The sequence below is a fragment of the Zootoca vivipara genome, chromosome 7 (assembly GCF_963506605.1).
Source record: "Zootoca vivipara chromosome 7, rZooViv1.1, whole genome shotgun sequence".
Taxonomy (NCBI): domain Eukaryota; kingdom Metazoa; phylum Chordata; class Lepidosauria; order Squamata; family Lacertidae; genus Zootoca; species Zootoca vivipara.
In genome coordinates, this window is record NC_083282.1 from 83,955,190 (window position 1) to 83,972,729 (window position 17,540).

A 17,540-nucleotide genomic window follows, 5' to 3' on the forward strand; every position below is an offset into this window, starting at 1 on the left:
TAGTGCTAGAACTGTCACACAATGGAGGTCCCCCTCTTGAAGAAGAAGAAGAGCTTGGATTTCATATCCCGCTTTATCACTACCCGAAGGAGTCTCAAAGCGCCTAACATTCTCCTTTCCCTTCCTCCCCTATGCACCTCCCCTAATTCTGATCCAGAGGGTTGGAGGAACTCCAGAACAGATTTGGCGGGGGGGGGGGGGTTAGAATGAGAGGAGAGGGAGAAGTTCATTTGTTCCGTGAAAACTTATTACACTAACAGAACTACTTAGCTCTTAATATTATGACAAGAAGAGGGGAAACGAAATGGTAGTCATTTGTGATGGTTAGTGATCTTCCATTTCCAATAAAGATATTTGTATTACAAGATGAATTTTGGCAGGCACCGTGGCTATCCATATGAAAACTTATCTCATGAATGTGTCATCCCCCCAAAGTTAAACATGGATGCCATTTACAAGAACAAGTTACATGACATTCCTTTTCCAGAATGGCCTACTGCAAGCTGTTTTGCAGTGAGAAAATAACCTTCAGCATGGGCCCTTAGTAGACTTCTTGAAGAAATAAGACTTTAGTGCAAGTATTTTAATTTGTGCAACTTTCCCCTCCTCTCCTGCTGAATACTTCACACCATCTACAACAGGGAGTTTGGGACACTCCCAGAACTGGTTAAGTTGAGGGAAAGAAGAGAGGGAGGGGAAAGTTCCATTACCCAGCCAGATGTCCCTGCACTGACAGAAAGAGTGCACTGAATACTGCCCAACAACATAAAAAAAATTCCTTCCAGCAGCACCTTAAAGACCAACTAAGTTTTTATTTTGGTATGAGCTTTTGTGTGCATGCACACTTCTTCAGATACACTGAAATAGAAGTCCCCAGACGCTACTTTGAGATCTTGTATAGAATGTCCTGGGAGATTGAGGTGTCTCAAAGTAGCTGTCTTACTACAAAAGAATTTCAGAAATAGACTGGAAAGAGAAGTTGCTGAATTGCAACTTTTCGCCAAGCTTAAAACCATGGAGAGACCTGGTTTGAACAGAGACGTTGGATTCTTATCTCATTATACGTGATAAAGCGATCTTCAGGCATCTCACCCCTTGCTTTTTCATGCAAGACCATTTGGTGTCGTTTACAGTCGTCAGTCAATCAGTCAGTCAATCACCCATTTCCACCACCCTCCCCACCCTTTCTCTACATATAGCGTCTGGGGATTTCTATTTCAGTGTATCTGAAGAAGTGTGCATGCACACGAAAGCTCATACCGAAATAAATAAAAACTTAAGTTGGTCTTTAAGGTGCTGCTGGAAGGAATTTTTTTATTTTGTTTCGACTACGTCAGACCAACACGGCTACATACCTGCCCAACAACAGCAATCCTAACCTCACTTACCTGGGAGTTATCACCATAAAATTCTGCAGGACTAACTTCTGGGTAAGGCTGCAGTCAGTGTAATTAAATGAGTTATTTAATTTACACAATGCACTTAGTGGCTTTGGATTTGAAAGTGAATTCAATGAATTGATAATTTCATCTCCTTCTCTGGTAGGAAGTTCCTGGGTCTGCTAATGAACACTCCAGGGGCAGTCTCTCTCTTCAGATGATGCCTGCAGTTCCAGAGGTTTCAAAAGCAGCATATTCCTTTACACTGGCCACTGATGCAGTAGTGGAAAAAGCAAACACCTTTGATGTCAATGCCTTAGGAATATTTAAGGAAGAACCACAGCCAGATGTTATTTCTGACAATTGTTGGCCTTCCATTGAGCATTGCAACTTTGAACTGAAAGTTTCAGGCAAGAGCCATTCACACAGCATTGTGGATTCAAAGGTTATTAGTCCTATATTTGTGGGATCAAATGCAGACTGCGATAATGTAGAATCAAAGTATCAAAATTTTACCGACTGTGAGCCATCTGTCCACGTCACAGAAAGAAAAGAAAAACCCGCAAGTGGGGATTTATATCAATCTCTAAAAGAGCAGCTTGCTCCCGCCTTCCAAACTCCATGTCCTGCTTTGTTTGGATCAAAGTTGCTTATTGGTACATCATTTTCAAGTAATCCTTTACATAGTTCAGGGCTTGTGCAGGAGACCAACAGCTCTCCTGGCCACTGTAGTTGTTCAGACGAGAACATCCACTCTACGAAACCAGACAGTGATCAAGGAAAGCTTTCTAAACCTGGATTTCCTCCTTTCAAAAACCCCTCTACTTTCATAGCTAGCTCTGGAACACTATCCAAACCCTACAAGAAACAAAGCTTAGAAGTGATGAGCAAACAAGCTCATGTGGAATATGACGACATAAGCAGCAGTGATGATGAAGACAGGCTGATTATAGAAATATAGTGACTAGTCCATCTGCTGTTGAAGATGAGGCAGGAGTGGGGAACCTTTTCTCAGTCAAAGGGCCACATTCTCTCCTGGGCAACATTCCAGGGGCCACATACTAGTGGTTGGCAGGGCTAGATGCAAAAGGTGCGTGGAAGCAAAGGCTACATGGGCAGAGAAATGGGTGTATGACTCTTTTAACCTCTGTACAGCAAGCAACATTCCAGCCATGCAGAAATCAGGTTTCTACATCCACACCTCTGTCCTGGCAAGCAAGAAGCATTATCCCACCAAAAGCACTTGACATCAGAGAATAGGGTTGGCAATAGAAGTGGCTTGGGGAAGAGTTCTGAAAGCTGGCCTGAAGGCCAAATTCACACTCTAGACCTGAGGTTCTCCACCCGATATAGGGGCATGATCAATAGGAAGTCCTGTAAGGACCAGACAATTGTCATTCTGCCTTTATCCCCCACCTTAAGTGCAGGAAAAAAAACCATTCCTGACCTCAGTTGTGTATCTTTAATGTGTTAATACTTTTATATGAAGCAAGGAAGCAGTTGGTCCCCCCACAGTAAACCAACATCACCATAGCTCCTTGCTTCAAGCTTTGTTGTAAGCTCAGTGCTATTGGTCAGTCTCTTATGTTGATACAATAGAAGGCAGAGACCATATGCAAGTTGAGGGTTGATGCTTGAGTGTCACCAACTCTGGAGTTGTTTTCCAGGCCGCTGCTTTTCTGCAAGTTTTTTCCATCTAGACTTTTGCATGAGGAGATCTGTACCTTTAAAGCATCCTACAGCTTTTCCATATTGCATATTCTGTGCTCCCTTGTGACAGACAACACAAGCATGTTTTGCTTTGTGTTTTGTGCCTTCAGAAATAAAATTTGAATATTTTATATCCCCCTACTGCTCTGGTAACGTGGCTCACCAGTGTTGAATATTTCCTGAGGTTTCTGAAACTGGAATATTTTGTTTTCTAGGTTCAACAGGGTTGTTGTTCTTTTGTTTAAGCCCCAGGACTTGAATGTAAAATACCAAAACACATTTCCTTCCCCCATAGTTTTTGTGCTTGTCCAGTCTTTGAACTAGTGCAGCAGCAAAACACACTTCACTGAAGATTCACCAGCTTCTATGTACAAAGTCCAATTGGTCAAATGGGATTTTTCTAAACTGAACCCAATTTTGTTATAACACAAATTTGAAGTGATGCCAATTTTAGAACGCAATTGCACTATTGTATTATATTCAGGTTTTATATTTAGCATTTCATGAGATTTTTGGAATACTTTTTGATGCTATGTTACAAGGCAATGAATCTTTCATGTGAAACGCATAACTGCTTGCTCCTTGATCAAACAAAATTTGTAAAAATGAAACCTTGTAGGCCAGCTATTCCTGCCGGCCCCAAGTCTGCATACCTAGGAAAGGCACGCATTACTGAACAATAAAAAGCAAAGCAGCACATCCATAAGATATGTAGAGCTGAAAATGATCAAACTACTTCTTGTTCCTTTCCACCGTGTAAATGCAGACTTTTTATACAGTACTTTGCCAAATTGGTAACCACATTGTAAGATCTTTGTATTGATTCCTGGTATACTGAATGTTGCAGGGTGGAAAAAAGCCTACCAAACCTAAATTATTATTATTTTTACTTCTAGTGAAGAACTAGTACAGAATTGCATAAGCTCTGTTGGAAGGTGTGTAAAAGAGGTATGCAGTATTGTCTTAGAAACTTTCTAGTAGGTGTTTCTTAGTGGGTTTTACAGATGCTCTGCAAATAGCCTTTCTATCTTCATGAAATCTTGTGCTTATTAAAACATTACCATAATTCCAAGTGAAGACTACTGTCATGGATGTTTGTATCTTTTCAGAGTGACAATAAGAGGCAATTCAGCTGCTCTTGTTAATTGTAGTGTAACAATCATGACTGGATGTGAAATTTGTCCCCTTTGTTCTTAAATGACAACCGTGCAGATGCATAGTGTACAATGGTTAGTCAACAACATTTGTTGAATCTTCTGTCGTTCTGACCTTATGCATGTGCTGAAAGAAAAGAATGCCAGGAGATGCCACATTTACGGGAATCTAATGCACCCCTCAATTTCCAAAACCTTGAAACCCAAAAAGTATTTGCTGGCACCATCAAATCTAATGCACACCCCTAATTTTTGTGATGTAATTTGGCCAAAAAAAGGTATGCAATACATCAAGTAAATATGGTACATTAGAAAAGGTTTTGTCTCCTGTAAACAAGATAGCAGGCACTAGAATTAGCAGTCTTTCTCAACAGCTTATTAAAATGAGAATACAAGGTAGCTGAAATGATGTTTATTTAAATCTCAGCACATAGAGAAGTTCTTATGCTACTAGTACACAAGCTCCACCAACTGCTTTTATTTTTTCTTCTGCTTTTCTGCTGAAGAACTTTGCTTTCACAATTACAGGCTGTTTGGGCAGTTTCCCCTTGCCCAGGACTTTATAATAACCCTAAAAAATAAACACATAGGAGAATCATCAGCAAGCCCAGAAGGTACCAAGATTTTTTCAACCATCACTGATCATTTCCAATAAAACTAAAAGATTATGTATATTTTGTGAAATATTGCAAATAAACAAATTGTGCCTCGTAGGGAACCAGTATATGTTCGATCTTATTCCTCTTTGATTTTTCATTTAAACCATTTACATTCCAAGTAATAAATTTAAAATTCATACTTTATTTCAAATTGAAACTGTAGAACTAGAGACTACAAGGAAGGAAACAGAAAATAGTAACTTGACAGTGTAACGGAACATGTGCAATTTAAAGTGTGCTTGCTACTTCATGATATTCACTACCCTGTTTCTCATATTTTAAGACATACCCATAAAATAAGCCATAGCAGGATTTTTAAGCATTCAAGGAATATAAGCCATATCCCGAAAATAAGACATAGTGATAGGCGCAGCAGCAATGCCGGCCACGGCAGGAGGAGGAGGAAAAAAATAAGACATCCCTTGAAAATAAGCCATAGTGTGTTTTTTAGAGGAAAAAATAAATATAAGACGTGTCTTATAATATGAGAAACACGGTATGCACATCAGCATGAGTCTCAGCATTCTTTAGCTGTGCATTCCAACCAACATAATATTTGGGTAATATGGGGCAATTAAAGTCAAAAAATTAAGCTTTCACCATATCATGCTTCATTGAACTACTGAGATAGTTGTTTGAAAGTGTGTAGTTAATGTAAAGAGACAGAAAGACAAATGTATGTTCCATCCCCCCCCTTTGGATATACAATACAGTATCTACAGACCTACAATGAAGTCTCACCATATTTTCAGTATATGAGTAATAGAAAGAGCCAAGTCTATTGAAGGGGCACTGCCTTTTTTTTTTGTTAATTGAAAAATTAGCTGTTCAAACTCCAGGGTTTTGGGGTTACCAGTATCCTACAACTGCATTTTTATAATACCTAACATACGTCTATTTTACTCATAATGCTGACACAAGCCATGGCTTACTGCAAACAAGCAGGCTCCCGAAGTGGAGACTGTTGTTCCTTGGTCATTTTGCCCCTCCACTACATAACACCATGGTTTGGTCTAACATTAATCCAAACACAGGCTCATGGTTTAGCTCTTTCTGACAAAACCTACAATAAATTTAAGTAATGCAATCACTTTTGAAATGAAATATAAAAATGCCCACTCTACAGACTGTACAAGCCTGGCCTATAGCTTGGTCTCCACAATCTATGCCCCATCGAGCCAGATGCAGCCAACAGGTAGCAAAACCAAGAGGCTAGCAAACTCCCATTTGGTCTGGGCAAGCCTACTGTAGTCAAATTATGCAGACTTTCCTTGGTTTTTACACGATAGGAAGTAAATATAAAAGCAACATTTGGGAAGCTCTGCATCATTATAAAAAGTATATCCAAAAGTTTTTGGCACTTACTGAGCGTACAACATCAATTACAGGTGATAATCCGGTCGGATTTTTGGCATATTTGAGCCTTGTCTGCTCACTAACAAGTGTCCACAGTTTATCCAGGTTGACTGTGGGACAGAAGTGCTGGTTTTTCTTCAAGTGGTAATGTCTCATACCAACCTTTCCAAAATAACCAGGATGGCTAGAAAGAAAAATCACAAACTGAAAAATCACTGCATGATGCATTTTTAAATGCATGAGCAACAATACTTGGGTTTATTGGATGACCATGTCAAGGTTTACTGACAAAAAATATCTGGCACAGGTTAAGAGCAAAAGTTGTGAGGCAGACATTCTTAGTTCAAATCTGAGGTCAGCCATGAGCTCACAGTGCTTTTAAGTAAGCTTCTTTCTTAATACAGGGTACAAAGATGAGGCAAATATTGAGAAAGGAGAAAGCTCGACATGAGACATTGTTGTCTGCACCCTCCTGCTGACCCACATCTCTTTCTTTGAGGAACAACCCTCTATTACTAACCTGGTGGCTGACTGTACTATGCAGAGCACAGTCAGTGAATAAAAGTCAGTTGTTACTCTCTGAGCACTATAGCACACCACGATAACTGACAATATCTAGATGTGACTCTAGTCTCAGTTATTTGCAAATATGCAGCTTCATTGTCTTGCCAAATTCTCGGGGGAACACATAAAAGCATGAAAAAGATTGTGCATGACAGCTAATTGCTATTCTACATGTCTGCGTACATTTGAAATAAGCAAGGATCTAGAGCAGGCATCCCCAAACTGCAGCCCTCCAGATGTTTTCGCCTACAACTCCCATGATCCCTAGCTAACAGGACCAGTGGTTGGGGAAGATGGGACTTGTAGTCCAAAACATCTGAAGAGCCGAAGTTTGGAGATGCCTGATCTAGAGGCTAAAAAAGAATTTATTTTAAAAACTAGTGCATTGAGCCAGTTTGTTTTATGATACTAAGTGCACCTGAAGTCCAAATACCTTAGTTCCCGAACAGCTTAGTTGTTGAAGAAATCAGTTCCTGAACACCGCAAACCCGGAAACGTTCTGGTTTGCAAATGTTTTTTGGAAGCCAAACATCCGAGTTGAGTGCAGGAAGCTCCTGCAGCCAATCAGAAGCTGCGCCTTGGTTTTTGAACCGTTTCAGGAGTCGAACGGATTAAGTTCAACAACCAAGGTACCAGTATAATAAAAAGTGGGCTAGCACTTCCATTTCCTGGAAGGGCCATAGGTAGCTCAGTGAAAGACCATCTGATTTGCACACAGATCCTAAATTCAATCCCTGGCACCTCCAGATTAACACTAGAGGAGACTCCTGCCTGCAACCTTGGAGAGCCACTGCCAATCAGTCAACGGTACTCATCTGGACCAATGGTCTGATTCTGTATAGGCCAGCTTCCTACATATGAAAAATAGCATTGTACAGTGGTGCCTCGCTAGACGAAATTAATTCGTTCCACGGGTCTTTTCTTATAGCGAAAAATTCGTCTAGCGAATCCCATAGGAATGCATTGAATTTTTTTTGAATTTTTTTTGCCCATAGGAACGCATTAATTGAATTTCAATGCATTCCTATGGGAAACCGTGATTTGCTAAAACGCATTCGTCTAGCGAGGCAACCTCCGCTCGAAAAATCCTTTCGTTAAGTGGAAATTTCGTTAAGCAGGGCATTCGTTAAGCGAGGCACAACTGTAACTTCTTTGGAAATTTTTCTAATGCCCCATATTGACTTGAGGTCCAATTTAGTGTATTTTGCTAATATTTACTAAACAAACCAAGGGGGACTATCCAATCATATTGGCCTGCAGCAGACTTCTGATTGTGCAAATTGGGGGGGGGTGTCCCTCCCCTTGCAGCCTTCTCCACCAAAATAATTTTCTTTGAAGGGTTGGGGGGGGGCCCACTGTATTCCCCAAAACTATTTGAAATAAAATAATTCATTAGGAAAGCCAATACTAAATATACTTTACAGAGACTTGTGCTTATTGGCTTCCATACAGCTCTGAGAAGCCACAAGTGATGAAAGTTCAAGCTTTCCACAGCTGCTGCGATAAAATGCATGTATACTTTCCTTAAATACGGTTCAGTATTTGAAAACGGCATTTCCTAACTGCTGAATCTATATACCGGTAGGTAGTTAATTTTTGGTGCCATGCCAGTTTGGGGGGCGGGGTTGATGAGGGAAGAAATGAAGGGAAGTAAAGAAAAAAGGGCTAGCTTACTATTTATCAAAGTTAATTCTGTGGTGGTGCAGGCCTCCAGCATTACCACGTCCTCCGGGATGCTTTCTATGCTTACCTAAAGAGAAACATCAAACAGAAATATATATATTTAACTTTAAAGCATAGAAACACAAAAACAAGCACACACACTGCCAGCTTAAATGTTTATCATCGCCAGTACTTAAAAACTACAATCCAGCACAAGAGTTAGGCAAGCTTAAACCTGTAGACACACCTATACTATCATAGAGGAAACAAAATAAAAAAAAATATTTCCAGTAGCACCTTAGAGACCAACTAAGTTTGTTATTGGTATGAGCTTTCGTGTGCATGCACACTTCTTCAGATACACTGAAACAGAAGTCACCAGACCCTTATATATAGTGAGAGGGTGGGGAGGGGAGGCTAAACCCTATGCCAAAGGATAAATGGACATAAATCTGACATCAGGAATCACAAGACAGAGAAACCAGTAGGAGAACACTTCGGTCTCCCAGGACATTCAATACAAGATCTCAAAGTAGCTGTCTTATTACAAAAGAATTTCAGAAATAGACCGGAAAGAGAAGTTGCTGAATTGCAACTTATTACCAAACTTAAAACCATGGAGAGACCTGGTCTGAATAGAGACATTGGATCTCATTATACATGATAATGCTATTTTTAGCCATCTCACCCCTTGCTTTTTCCTGTAAGACCAATTGCAGTTGTTAACAGTTGTCAACAGGTTTACCACACCTATCAGCCAATCACCCATTCCCACAACTTGTACATGTTTACTCAGAAGTCTCACTTTGTTCAATCGTGCTTTCCCTCTAGTAAGCATTTAGGATTTCAGCCTTTGTGTGAATCATAGTGAACCTGCAAAGGATCAGGCTACAGGTCTGCTGTGTGATTAACTGCACCCCTACTGGCCTTAACAGTCAAGGTCAGCTTCCAGTTTATGGCTTTAAAAAGCTCAATTTTTTAAAATCAGGCTAGCAAAGCATTGAGATCTACATTCTTCAGACCACATTTCTAGGAACTTGGAATTTCCACCTTCTAAAGTTATGTCGTCATTCATACTACACTAGCTCTAAGCAAACTGGAAGTTTAATTAGTTACACCAAGCAGGACTTAGGGCAGTAGTTCTTTTACCATTCATTGTCCCCAATGCCTGCCTAAAAATATATGGTTAGGCTACAACTGCTCCAGAGGCCATGTAGTGGATGCCATTTTGGGTTCTTAGAACAAGGCCTGAAGGGATGTGGGAAACCTCTGCAAGTTTAGGCCCCAGGTATGTAAACCCATTTGAGTCAAGGAGTGAAACAGAACCTGTTACTAAGCAATCCTATATTTACTATTGATGCTATTTATCTCTGCTTTTTCTATACAATAACCATATTGCATTTCATAACAGTTCTGACTCGAGTTACGCTAAATACACTGATTAAAACTTCTCAGTTACCTATTTTCCTGCAAAGAGCTTCAACCTCAGATTAGCAAGGGGAAACCTTGGCTGAGATACAGTAGGTACTAAGGAACTTCTTCCCCATTGCTTGTATTCATTCATTCTGGAATGTGCAAGCTGAAACCCCAAAGGCGTGGCGGTTGAGATAGCCTTTGCTATTTGCTAGCAGCTAACACCTCAAGGACCATCTATCCCCATATGAACTGACTCAGGCTCTGCGATCATCATTTGAGGTCCTCCTTCGTGTGCATCCTCTGCCACAGGGGAACAACACGAGAATGGGCCTTTTCTGCGGGCCTTGCTTATGGAATGCTCCCTCCAAGGAAGCTTGCCTGACATCTCTGTTACCTATCTTTAGGAGCCGGGCAAAAACATTTCTCCCAGGCTTTTGGCTAATTAAACCATCTATGGCCTTTTAAACTGTGTGTGTGTGAAGGGAAGTGTTATTATTTTAGTTTGTAATTATGCTATATATTTTTGTGTTTTTATATTGTAAACCGCCCTGTGATCTTTGGATGAAAGGCGATATAAAAAATAAAGAAATCATGTGCTTTACTCCCATGCAACTACACTCAGGAGTTTTTTTTTTTTAAAAAGGGGTGGGGAGCAGAAAACTAAAAGTGCCACCAGAAAACTAAAAGAGACCAAAAAACCTTTTCCCCCTTTAAGTTTAAGTCACCCGATAACCAGGGGAGAAGATTCCAAAACCCGTGAAGCAACAATAGATTTAAGTAGCAAAATAGTTCTACATGTAAACTGCTTTCTACACGTACCAATACGACCATGGCCGTGGCTGACATGACCTCGCAGTTTCCTGGTCTTCCTCAGTCTTGAAGGCTTAAGAAAAAGACAATAGGACACCATATGTTATAGCAGTGCCCAATGAAAGAACAACTAATGTAGCATGGTGTTTCAAAAATCAACATATGATTGGAATACACCAGTGGAGGATCTCCAGCTTGGAACAGTTGCTTATGAACCTTAATCAGGTTTACAGGCCTGATTAATGTGTGCCTCCCATTTACCTTTTCTGAAGATGCTGGCATTTCAATGTTTGCTGTGTTTTGACTGTTTAAGTTACTTCAAGTCGTGCTTAAATAAGTCACTGGTGCTTAAATCTCATATTTTTATCTCATCTCAGAATGGTATAGTTACACCATTATCCTCATTTTATTCTCACAAATTCCTGTGTCTACGATAGGCTGTGATCAGCCCAAGATCACCCAGTGAGCCACAGGGCTGCATGGGGGTTTGAAGCTTGGTCTCTGCAACCTGAAACTTTAACCACCATACTAGTATGGATGCCATACTATATATGCATCAATATGCTGTAACGCAGGGGTCCCCAGACTTACCGCGCGGCGGGCCGGAGGGCAGGGGAGTGCGCGCGCGGTGGGCCGGAGGGCAGGGGAGTGCGCGCGCAGTGGGCCGGAGGGCAGGGGAGTGCGCGCGCAGCGGGCCGGAGGGCAGGGGAGTGTGCGCCCGTGCGCATGCGCACACGCACACGGGCGGGGAAAAAATCGCCGAAAATCGCTTGTGCGCATGCGTATGGGCCTCCCCCGACCCGGAAGTGCACCAGAAATGACCTCTTCCGGGTCGGGAGAGGCCCATACGCATGCGCACAAATGATTTTCGGCGATTTTTTGCCGATTTTTTAGATCGTTGCTGCGCCGCGCGCTGCGAGAGCGGGCGGCGGCAGCGGGGGTCGTCGCGGGCCGGATTGGAAGGCCGATTGGGCCGCATCCGGCCCGGGGGCCGTAGTTTGGGGACCCTGCTGTAACGCTAACCATACTAAGCTAGCAAGAGAAGCCACACTAAAACCTACGTAAAAAAATAAAATACACCTATAAATAAAAGAAATCCCTTTCAGGCTATTAAGATTGAATTCAATAATAGTATATAGGCATGTTCAGATATTCACCTGAATATGGGAGTAGAACCTTCTGCAACCCCTAATATCCCCACGTGCACCAGCTCTGCCCGTTCATTTCCTGACCTTCCCATGTTGAGCTGAGGTCTGAAGCAGTCTTTCACTTGAATGTGCAGCTCGGTTTCCTGATTAAAGTAGGGTTCCCAATCATGCACACACGACTAAAAGCCCCCTTCAGACCTTCTTCACTCAACATGAGCCATAGCTCCATGGTAGAGCACACACAAATGGATATTGGTTCAATCCCTGGCATCTCCACCTCCAGGTAGGGCTGGGAATGATTTCTCCCAGTCCTGGAGAGTCACTGTCCGCCAAAAACCCCAACTGAACTAGATGAACCAACCACCTGACTTGGTGCGAGTTTCCTGTGTTGCACCACCTATTTGGCATGTGGTATATTTCCCAGTGGGTGGTGCTGAGGTCTAATCCACAGAGCCTAGGGCTTGCCAATCAGAAGGTCGATCAACTTGAATCCCCGCGACAGGGTGAGCTCCCATTGTTCGGTCCCAGCACCTGACCACCTAGCAGTTGGAAAGCACGTCAAGTGTAAGTAGATAAATAGGTACCGCTCCAGCGGGAAGGTAAACAGTGTTTGCAATGCGCTGCACTTGCTCACCAGAAGCGGCTTAGTCATGCTGGCCACATGACCCGGAAGCTGTCTGTGGACAAATGCTGGCTCCCTTGGCCTATAGAGCGAGATAAGCGCCGCAACCCCAGAGTCATTCCCGACTGGACCTAATAGTCAGGGGTACCTTTACCTTTATATTTCCCAGTATACCTGAAGAAGCGTCTCTACCCCCATTGTTCAGCCCAGACACTGAGGTCAAGTTCTGAGGGCCTTCTGGTGGCTCCCTCACTGGGAGAAGTGAGGTTACAGGGAACCAGGCATAGGGCCCTCAGTAGTGGCGCTCACCCTGTGGAACGCCCTCCCATCAGATGTCAAGGAAATACAGTCATACCTCAGGTTACAAACGCTGCGGGTTGCGCGTTTTCGGGTTGCAGATCGTGGGAAACACGGAAGTACCGAAACGGGTTATTTCTGGGTTTTGGCACTCACGCATGTGCAAAACCACAAAATGACATGCGCAGAAGCGCTGAATCGCATCACACACATGCACATATGCGACAATGCGGGTTGCAAACGCGCCTCCCGCACGGATCACGTTCGCAACCTGAGATATGACTGTAAACAACTAACTTTTAGAAGACACCTGAAGGCAGCCCTGTTTAGGGAAGTTTTTAGTGTTTGATGTTTTACCATGTTTTTAATATTCTGTCGGGAGCCGCCCAGAGTGGCTGGGGAAACCCAGCCAGATGGGTGGGGTTGGTATAAATAATAAATTCTTATTATTAAAAGCAGGCAAAGCAAACATTACCAGCGCAGCTCTCCCCAGAGGTCAACTAAGCAAACCTGTTCACCGATGCATAGTGGAGACGCCCATGTATGAAACACTGCAGAGCAGAAACATAAGGCATTGGAGCAGCCTTCAGAAAGAAAACGCTTTTGGACTGCTACGCAAATATTTTTATCCCATGAAAACACTCGAAAACTGCTGAGGGATCTTGTCAGACCACTTGATGGTGGTCTTTTTCCTCATTGCAGCAACGGTAACGTGTTGCAGTAGATGCTGTACGATTTAAAAGTTTTGTTTTTACAGACGTGCAGCATGCACCTGGCCACGTGAGTGAACCTCACGAGTCACTTTCTAGTCCGGAGTTAAGGAGCCCCTGATCTAAAGGGCACCCCCCCCGCTATCCCTTCGACTGAGAAAGGAGCAGAACAGCAGCAGATTGCTGCTCCATACAACACCCCACCCCACCATGAGCTTATAAAGCAAGCCGTGGGGAGAAGCGCACGGGGGAGACGCCTGTCCCGCCGAGCTAGAGGAAGCGCGTCGTGGATGTTGTCTTTCCAACAACCCTGCAAGTTAGGTCAGGCCGAGAGCGAAGGGAGCGGCCAGAGGGCACCGTGTGAAGCTTCGGTGGGCCATGGGGGTTCCAAGTGCAGAGCCCGGCCATGAGTTCACTGCTATTAAAAGTCCCCGAGAAACCTCCCCCCGAGAAGCAGCCGCCATCCCCGCGCGGCCACCCTCCGTCGGAAGAAACGGCGTCTGAGGCGCCGGACCACCAGGCCCCGCGCCTCAGGCGGCGCCCCCCTCACTCGCCACCTACCATCTTGGCGGCTCCAAGAAGATAAAAGGGAATGAGTGCTCCTCTCGCGAGATTTCACAGAAAGGAAGGCCCTTCTATCGCGAGGTCTCAAGCCCCCTCCGCGCACGCGGAGAATGAGAGAGAGGGTGGAGTCTCGCGATACTCTGGGTGCCGGGTTCTTTCGCGCGGAGGCGTTCCATTGATCACGTGGTCCGGTCGTCAATAGCAGCTGAGAAGATTCAGAAGCGCTTGTTGCATAGATCGCGGTTTTAGTAGAGGTGGGAAAAAAAGTTTAGAGCGGCACATGGGGAGGTCTTCCGGTTCTCTATGCGCTTAGCAGAGGACATGGTCCCAGATACTGAGGACTCTTGCTCCCCCCCCCAATCGCGCATCCCCGTACACGTCTGCATATGAGTGCAACCTGTTGTGTTCAGTGGGTTATTGCTCCCAGATATGCCCCCACTGAGGTAGGAATCATCTATCGAACTGGTTACAGGTAGGTAGCCGTGTTGGTCTGGATCGAAGTAAAATAAAAAAATTCCTTCAGTAGCACCTTAAAGACCAACTAAGTTTTTATTTTGGTATGAGCTTTCGTGTGCATGCACACTTCTTCAGATACCTGAAGAAGTGTGCATGCACACGAAAGCTCATACCAAAATAAAAACTTAGTTGGTCTTTAAGGTGCTACTGAAGGAATCTATCGAACTGATCATGGAAAGCTCTTTAATCTGAGCAGGCTGAAAGCAAAGAGTAAGGTTACCGTAACTTCTGTCATAGAGCTTCAGTATGCTGGTGGCAACGTAGTGTGTGCACACACAGAAGATGACCTCCAAACCATCCTAAATATCTTCGCAGAAGCTTACAGAAAGTTTGGCCTATTGCCCAACATCCAAAAAACCAAAGTGCTGCGCCAACAAGCACAAAACAACCCGTCTGCAGCACCACAAATCTACCTCAGTGGTGTAATGTTGGAAAGTGCCAATTACTTCTCCTACCTTGGCAGTTATCTTTCCACAAGGGCCAACACTGATGCCGGAATCCAGCATCGCCTGAGCTCTGTGAGCGCAGCTTTCTCCCAATGGAAGTGCAGTGTGTTTGAGGACTGGGACATTCGCAGGGAAACCAAAATGCTTGTTTACAAAGCTATTGTACTGTACTACCAACTTTATGCTTGTGAAACACGGACCACTTATAAATGCCACCTCCAACTCCTTGAAAGATAGCATCAGCGGTGTCACCGATAAATTTAACACATCACTTGGGAAGGCAGGCGAACTAATGCCAGTGTACTGGAAGAAGCAAAGACCACCAGTGTAGAAGCCAGTGCTGGATTTATATATAAGCTAAACAAGCTATAGCTTAGGGCCCCACTCCCTTGGGGGCCCCCAAAAATTTAAAGGAGGAAAAACTGGGATGTACATTTCCAAAATATAAGATAAGTTCAACAATTACTTTGATAAAATACATATTTTGTTATGTGCAAATGGCTTTAGATACCTATTAGGTCCATAAATTGCCATATAGCATATATTCAACAGAAGAAAAAGCGACAATTTGTTGTTGACAAAGGACAGCTAGACATATAAAGAGCCCCATTACCTTCAGTAGATTAGGGCCTCATCAAACCTAAATCCTGCTCTGGTTGAAGCAAAGATTCTTCAACATCGTTGGACTGGTCATGTTGTTTGGTTGCCTGATTTGTCTTCAAAGCAACTACTGTACTCTTTTCCGAACTTAAAAATGGAAAGTGTAATGCTGGTGGTCAACAAAAGAGGTTTAAGGACTCTCTTAAGGCAAATCTAAAGAAAGGTAGGATAAACACCGACAATTGGAAAACACTAGCCTGCGAGTGCTCCAGCTGGAGAACAGCCTTTACCAAAGATGTCATGGGCATTGAAGACGCTCAAACTCAGGAGGAAAGGGAGAAATGCACTAAGAAGAAGGCGCGTTTGGCAAACCCTCACCATAATCAACTCCCATCCAGAAACCTATGTCCCCACTGTGGAAGGATGTGCGGATCCAGAATTGGCCTCTATAGTCACCTACGGACACACCGTTAAGACCATGTTCATGGAAGACAATCTTACTCGGCTACAAGTGATCACCAAAGAAGAAGAAGAAGAAGATCAACATAGCCCAGTTGAACACATGGCTAAGTGATACGATACATGCATAAGAAAACTCCCAGGTAAGTGTGCATAGGGTTGCGATAGGAAACCAATGCTGTGATAGACAAGAAGCGCCTGCAAGGATTGCGGTGGCGTGGCAGGCTCTGCTCTCTGTATCTTCCTCTTTTAGGTGGTTGGTAAAAGCAGCTTTTAAAATTTATACACAGACACAAATATTGCCATTATATTGTTTTAATGTGTGCAACTTTTTTTCATTTTTTAAAAACCCTTTGGTAATCCACTTTAATTATTATAACAACAAAAGGCAGACTACGGATAATAAACTGAATTGTTTAAATTCCAAGTGTTGCTTCTTTATCCTTTGGTGTTTCTTTCCCCCTCCGTTTTATTTATCTGGGCAACTAGTCTCAATATTTTTTCCAAGACGTACGGTAGTAAGAGCTCAATCCTAAAGCATTTAAGATAAGTCTAGTATTTACGCACCTAGAGCTATTAGAGTGCCAGACGCCAGTAGAACCGTTTATTAATTTTCCTAGCATTCTGCCTCTCTGAGTAGAAGAGTGACATGATTATTGATCTTCCTCATTCAGAATACAAATTCAGCATGAATGTGTGCTTCATTTTCATTAAACAAGTTTATATTCTTCATTACAAGGAGATCAAAAGAATATACAAGGTTCTTCTCTGCACTCCATTTTATCCTCAGAACTGCGTAAGTTTGAATGATAGTGACTTCCCCAATGTGAGTTTCATGGCTGAGTGGGGATTTGAACCTGGGTCTTGGTTTCCTACTTTAACCACTACACCTCCTCTCATTTATTTACTCTCTATTTCACCCGGGTCTGCAAAAACAATTGATTGATTATATTTCTATGCCACTTTTCAATCACATGAATAAAAAAACAGCTTACAAACAAAACGACAACAATGATGTAATAGGACATCACAAATGCAACAAAAATAATAAGTGAAACAATTATAAATCATCAGTAAAACAGTTACAATCTATAAAACACTGTTTACAAAACAACTAAATAAATAAGCTAAACATCACAATTATAACAAAAGTCATAGGATTCACAATTAGCTACAGGAGAGCCTTGAGATATATCTAAATCCCAGACTCAAAAATTGATTTAATACTTCTTAGGAAGAGTCCCAGCGGAGCAAGCCAATATACGGTCTAGCTTAGTGTCCTGCTTTCAACAGCTGCCAAGCAGTTGCTTTTGGAAAGCCTTTCCCCAACTCAATGCCATCTAGCTGTTATGAACTACAACTTCCAGAAGCTACAGGCACTGTAGCTGATGCTTAGGAACGATGTACAGTCCTACCTCGGTTTAAGTACGCTTCGGTTCGAGTACTTTCAGTTTAAGTACTCCGCGGA

General features: G+C 42.9%; 3 protein-coding genes and 1 non-coding gene across 4 annotated transcripts in view; 2 read left to right on the forward strand and 2 right to left on the reverse strand.

Annotated features, from left to right (window-relative positions):
• Positions 1 to 1,676, forward strand: part of ZNF831 (zinc finger protein 831) — a 25,381-nt gene extending 23,705 nt beyond the window's left edge. Inside the window, exon 6 of the mRNA XM_035123507.2 lies at positions 1,546 to 1,676. The gene's annotated coding sequence lies outside the window, so the exon portion shown is untranslated. The remainder of the gene's footprint in view (positions 1 to 1,545) is intronic.
• On the forward strand, positions 1,597 to 4,413 carry LOC132592462 (uncharacterized). Its single transcript, XM_060277321.1, has one exon. It carries the CDS (start codon positions 1,597 to 1,599, stop codon positions 2,338 to 2,340), a length of 744 nt encoding a protein of 247 aa, XP_060133304.1. The 3' UTR covers positions 2,341 to 4,413.
• Positions 4,414 to 4,640: 227 nt separating this feature from the next.
• LOC118089096 (large ribosomal subunit protein uL15) lies at positions 4,641 to 14,156 on the reverse strand. The gene is made up of 5 exons (XM_035123508.2): positions 14,049 to 14,156; positions 10,720 to 10,783; positions 8,497 to 8,572; positions 6,268 to 6,442; positions 4,641 to 4,814 (listed from the first exon to the last, which is right to left on the reverse strand). Exons 1-5 carry the CDS (start codon positions 14,049 to 14,051, stop codon positions 4,686 to 4,688), a joined length of 447 nt encoding a protein of 148 aa, XP_034979399.1. The 5' UTR covers positions 14,052 to 14,156; the 3' UTR covers positions 4,641 to 4,685.
• Positions 6,766 to 6,896, reverse strand: LOC118089608 (small nucleolar RNA SNORA3/SNORA45 family). Its single transcript, XR_004693161.2, has one exon. It is a non-coding gene; the product is annotated as a small nucleolar RNA SNORA3/SNORA45 family (small nucleolar RNA).
• Positions 14,157 to 17,540: the final 3,384 nt, after the last annotated feature.

What these genes read in the sequence shown, in the direction of transcription:
- LOC132592462 (XM_060277321.1), top strand. Translation starts at nt 1,597, where the DNA reads ATGATGCCTGCAGTTCCAGAGGTTTCAAAAGCAGCATATTCCTTTACA.
- LOC118089096 (XM_035123508.2), bottom strand. An exon ending in CCACGGCCATGGTCGTATTG is followed by an intron (nt 8,573 to 10,719) that starts GTACGTGTAGAA and finishes GTTTCTCTTTAG; the next exon opens with GTAAGCATAGAAAGCATCCC. An exon ending in AGAATTAACTTTGATAAATA is followed by an intron (nt 6,443 to 8,496) that starts GTAAGCTAGCCC and finishes TTTTCTTTCTAG; the next exon opens with CCATCCTGGTTATTTTGGAA.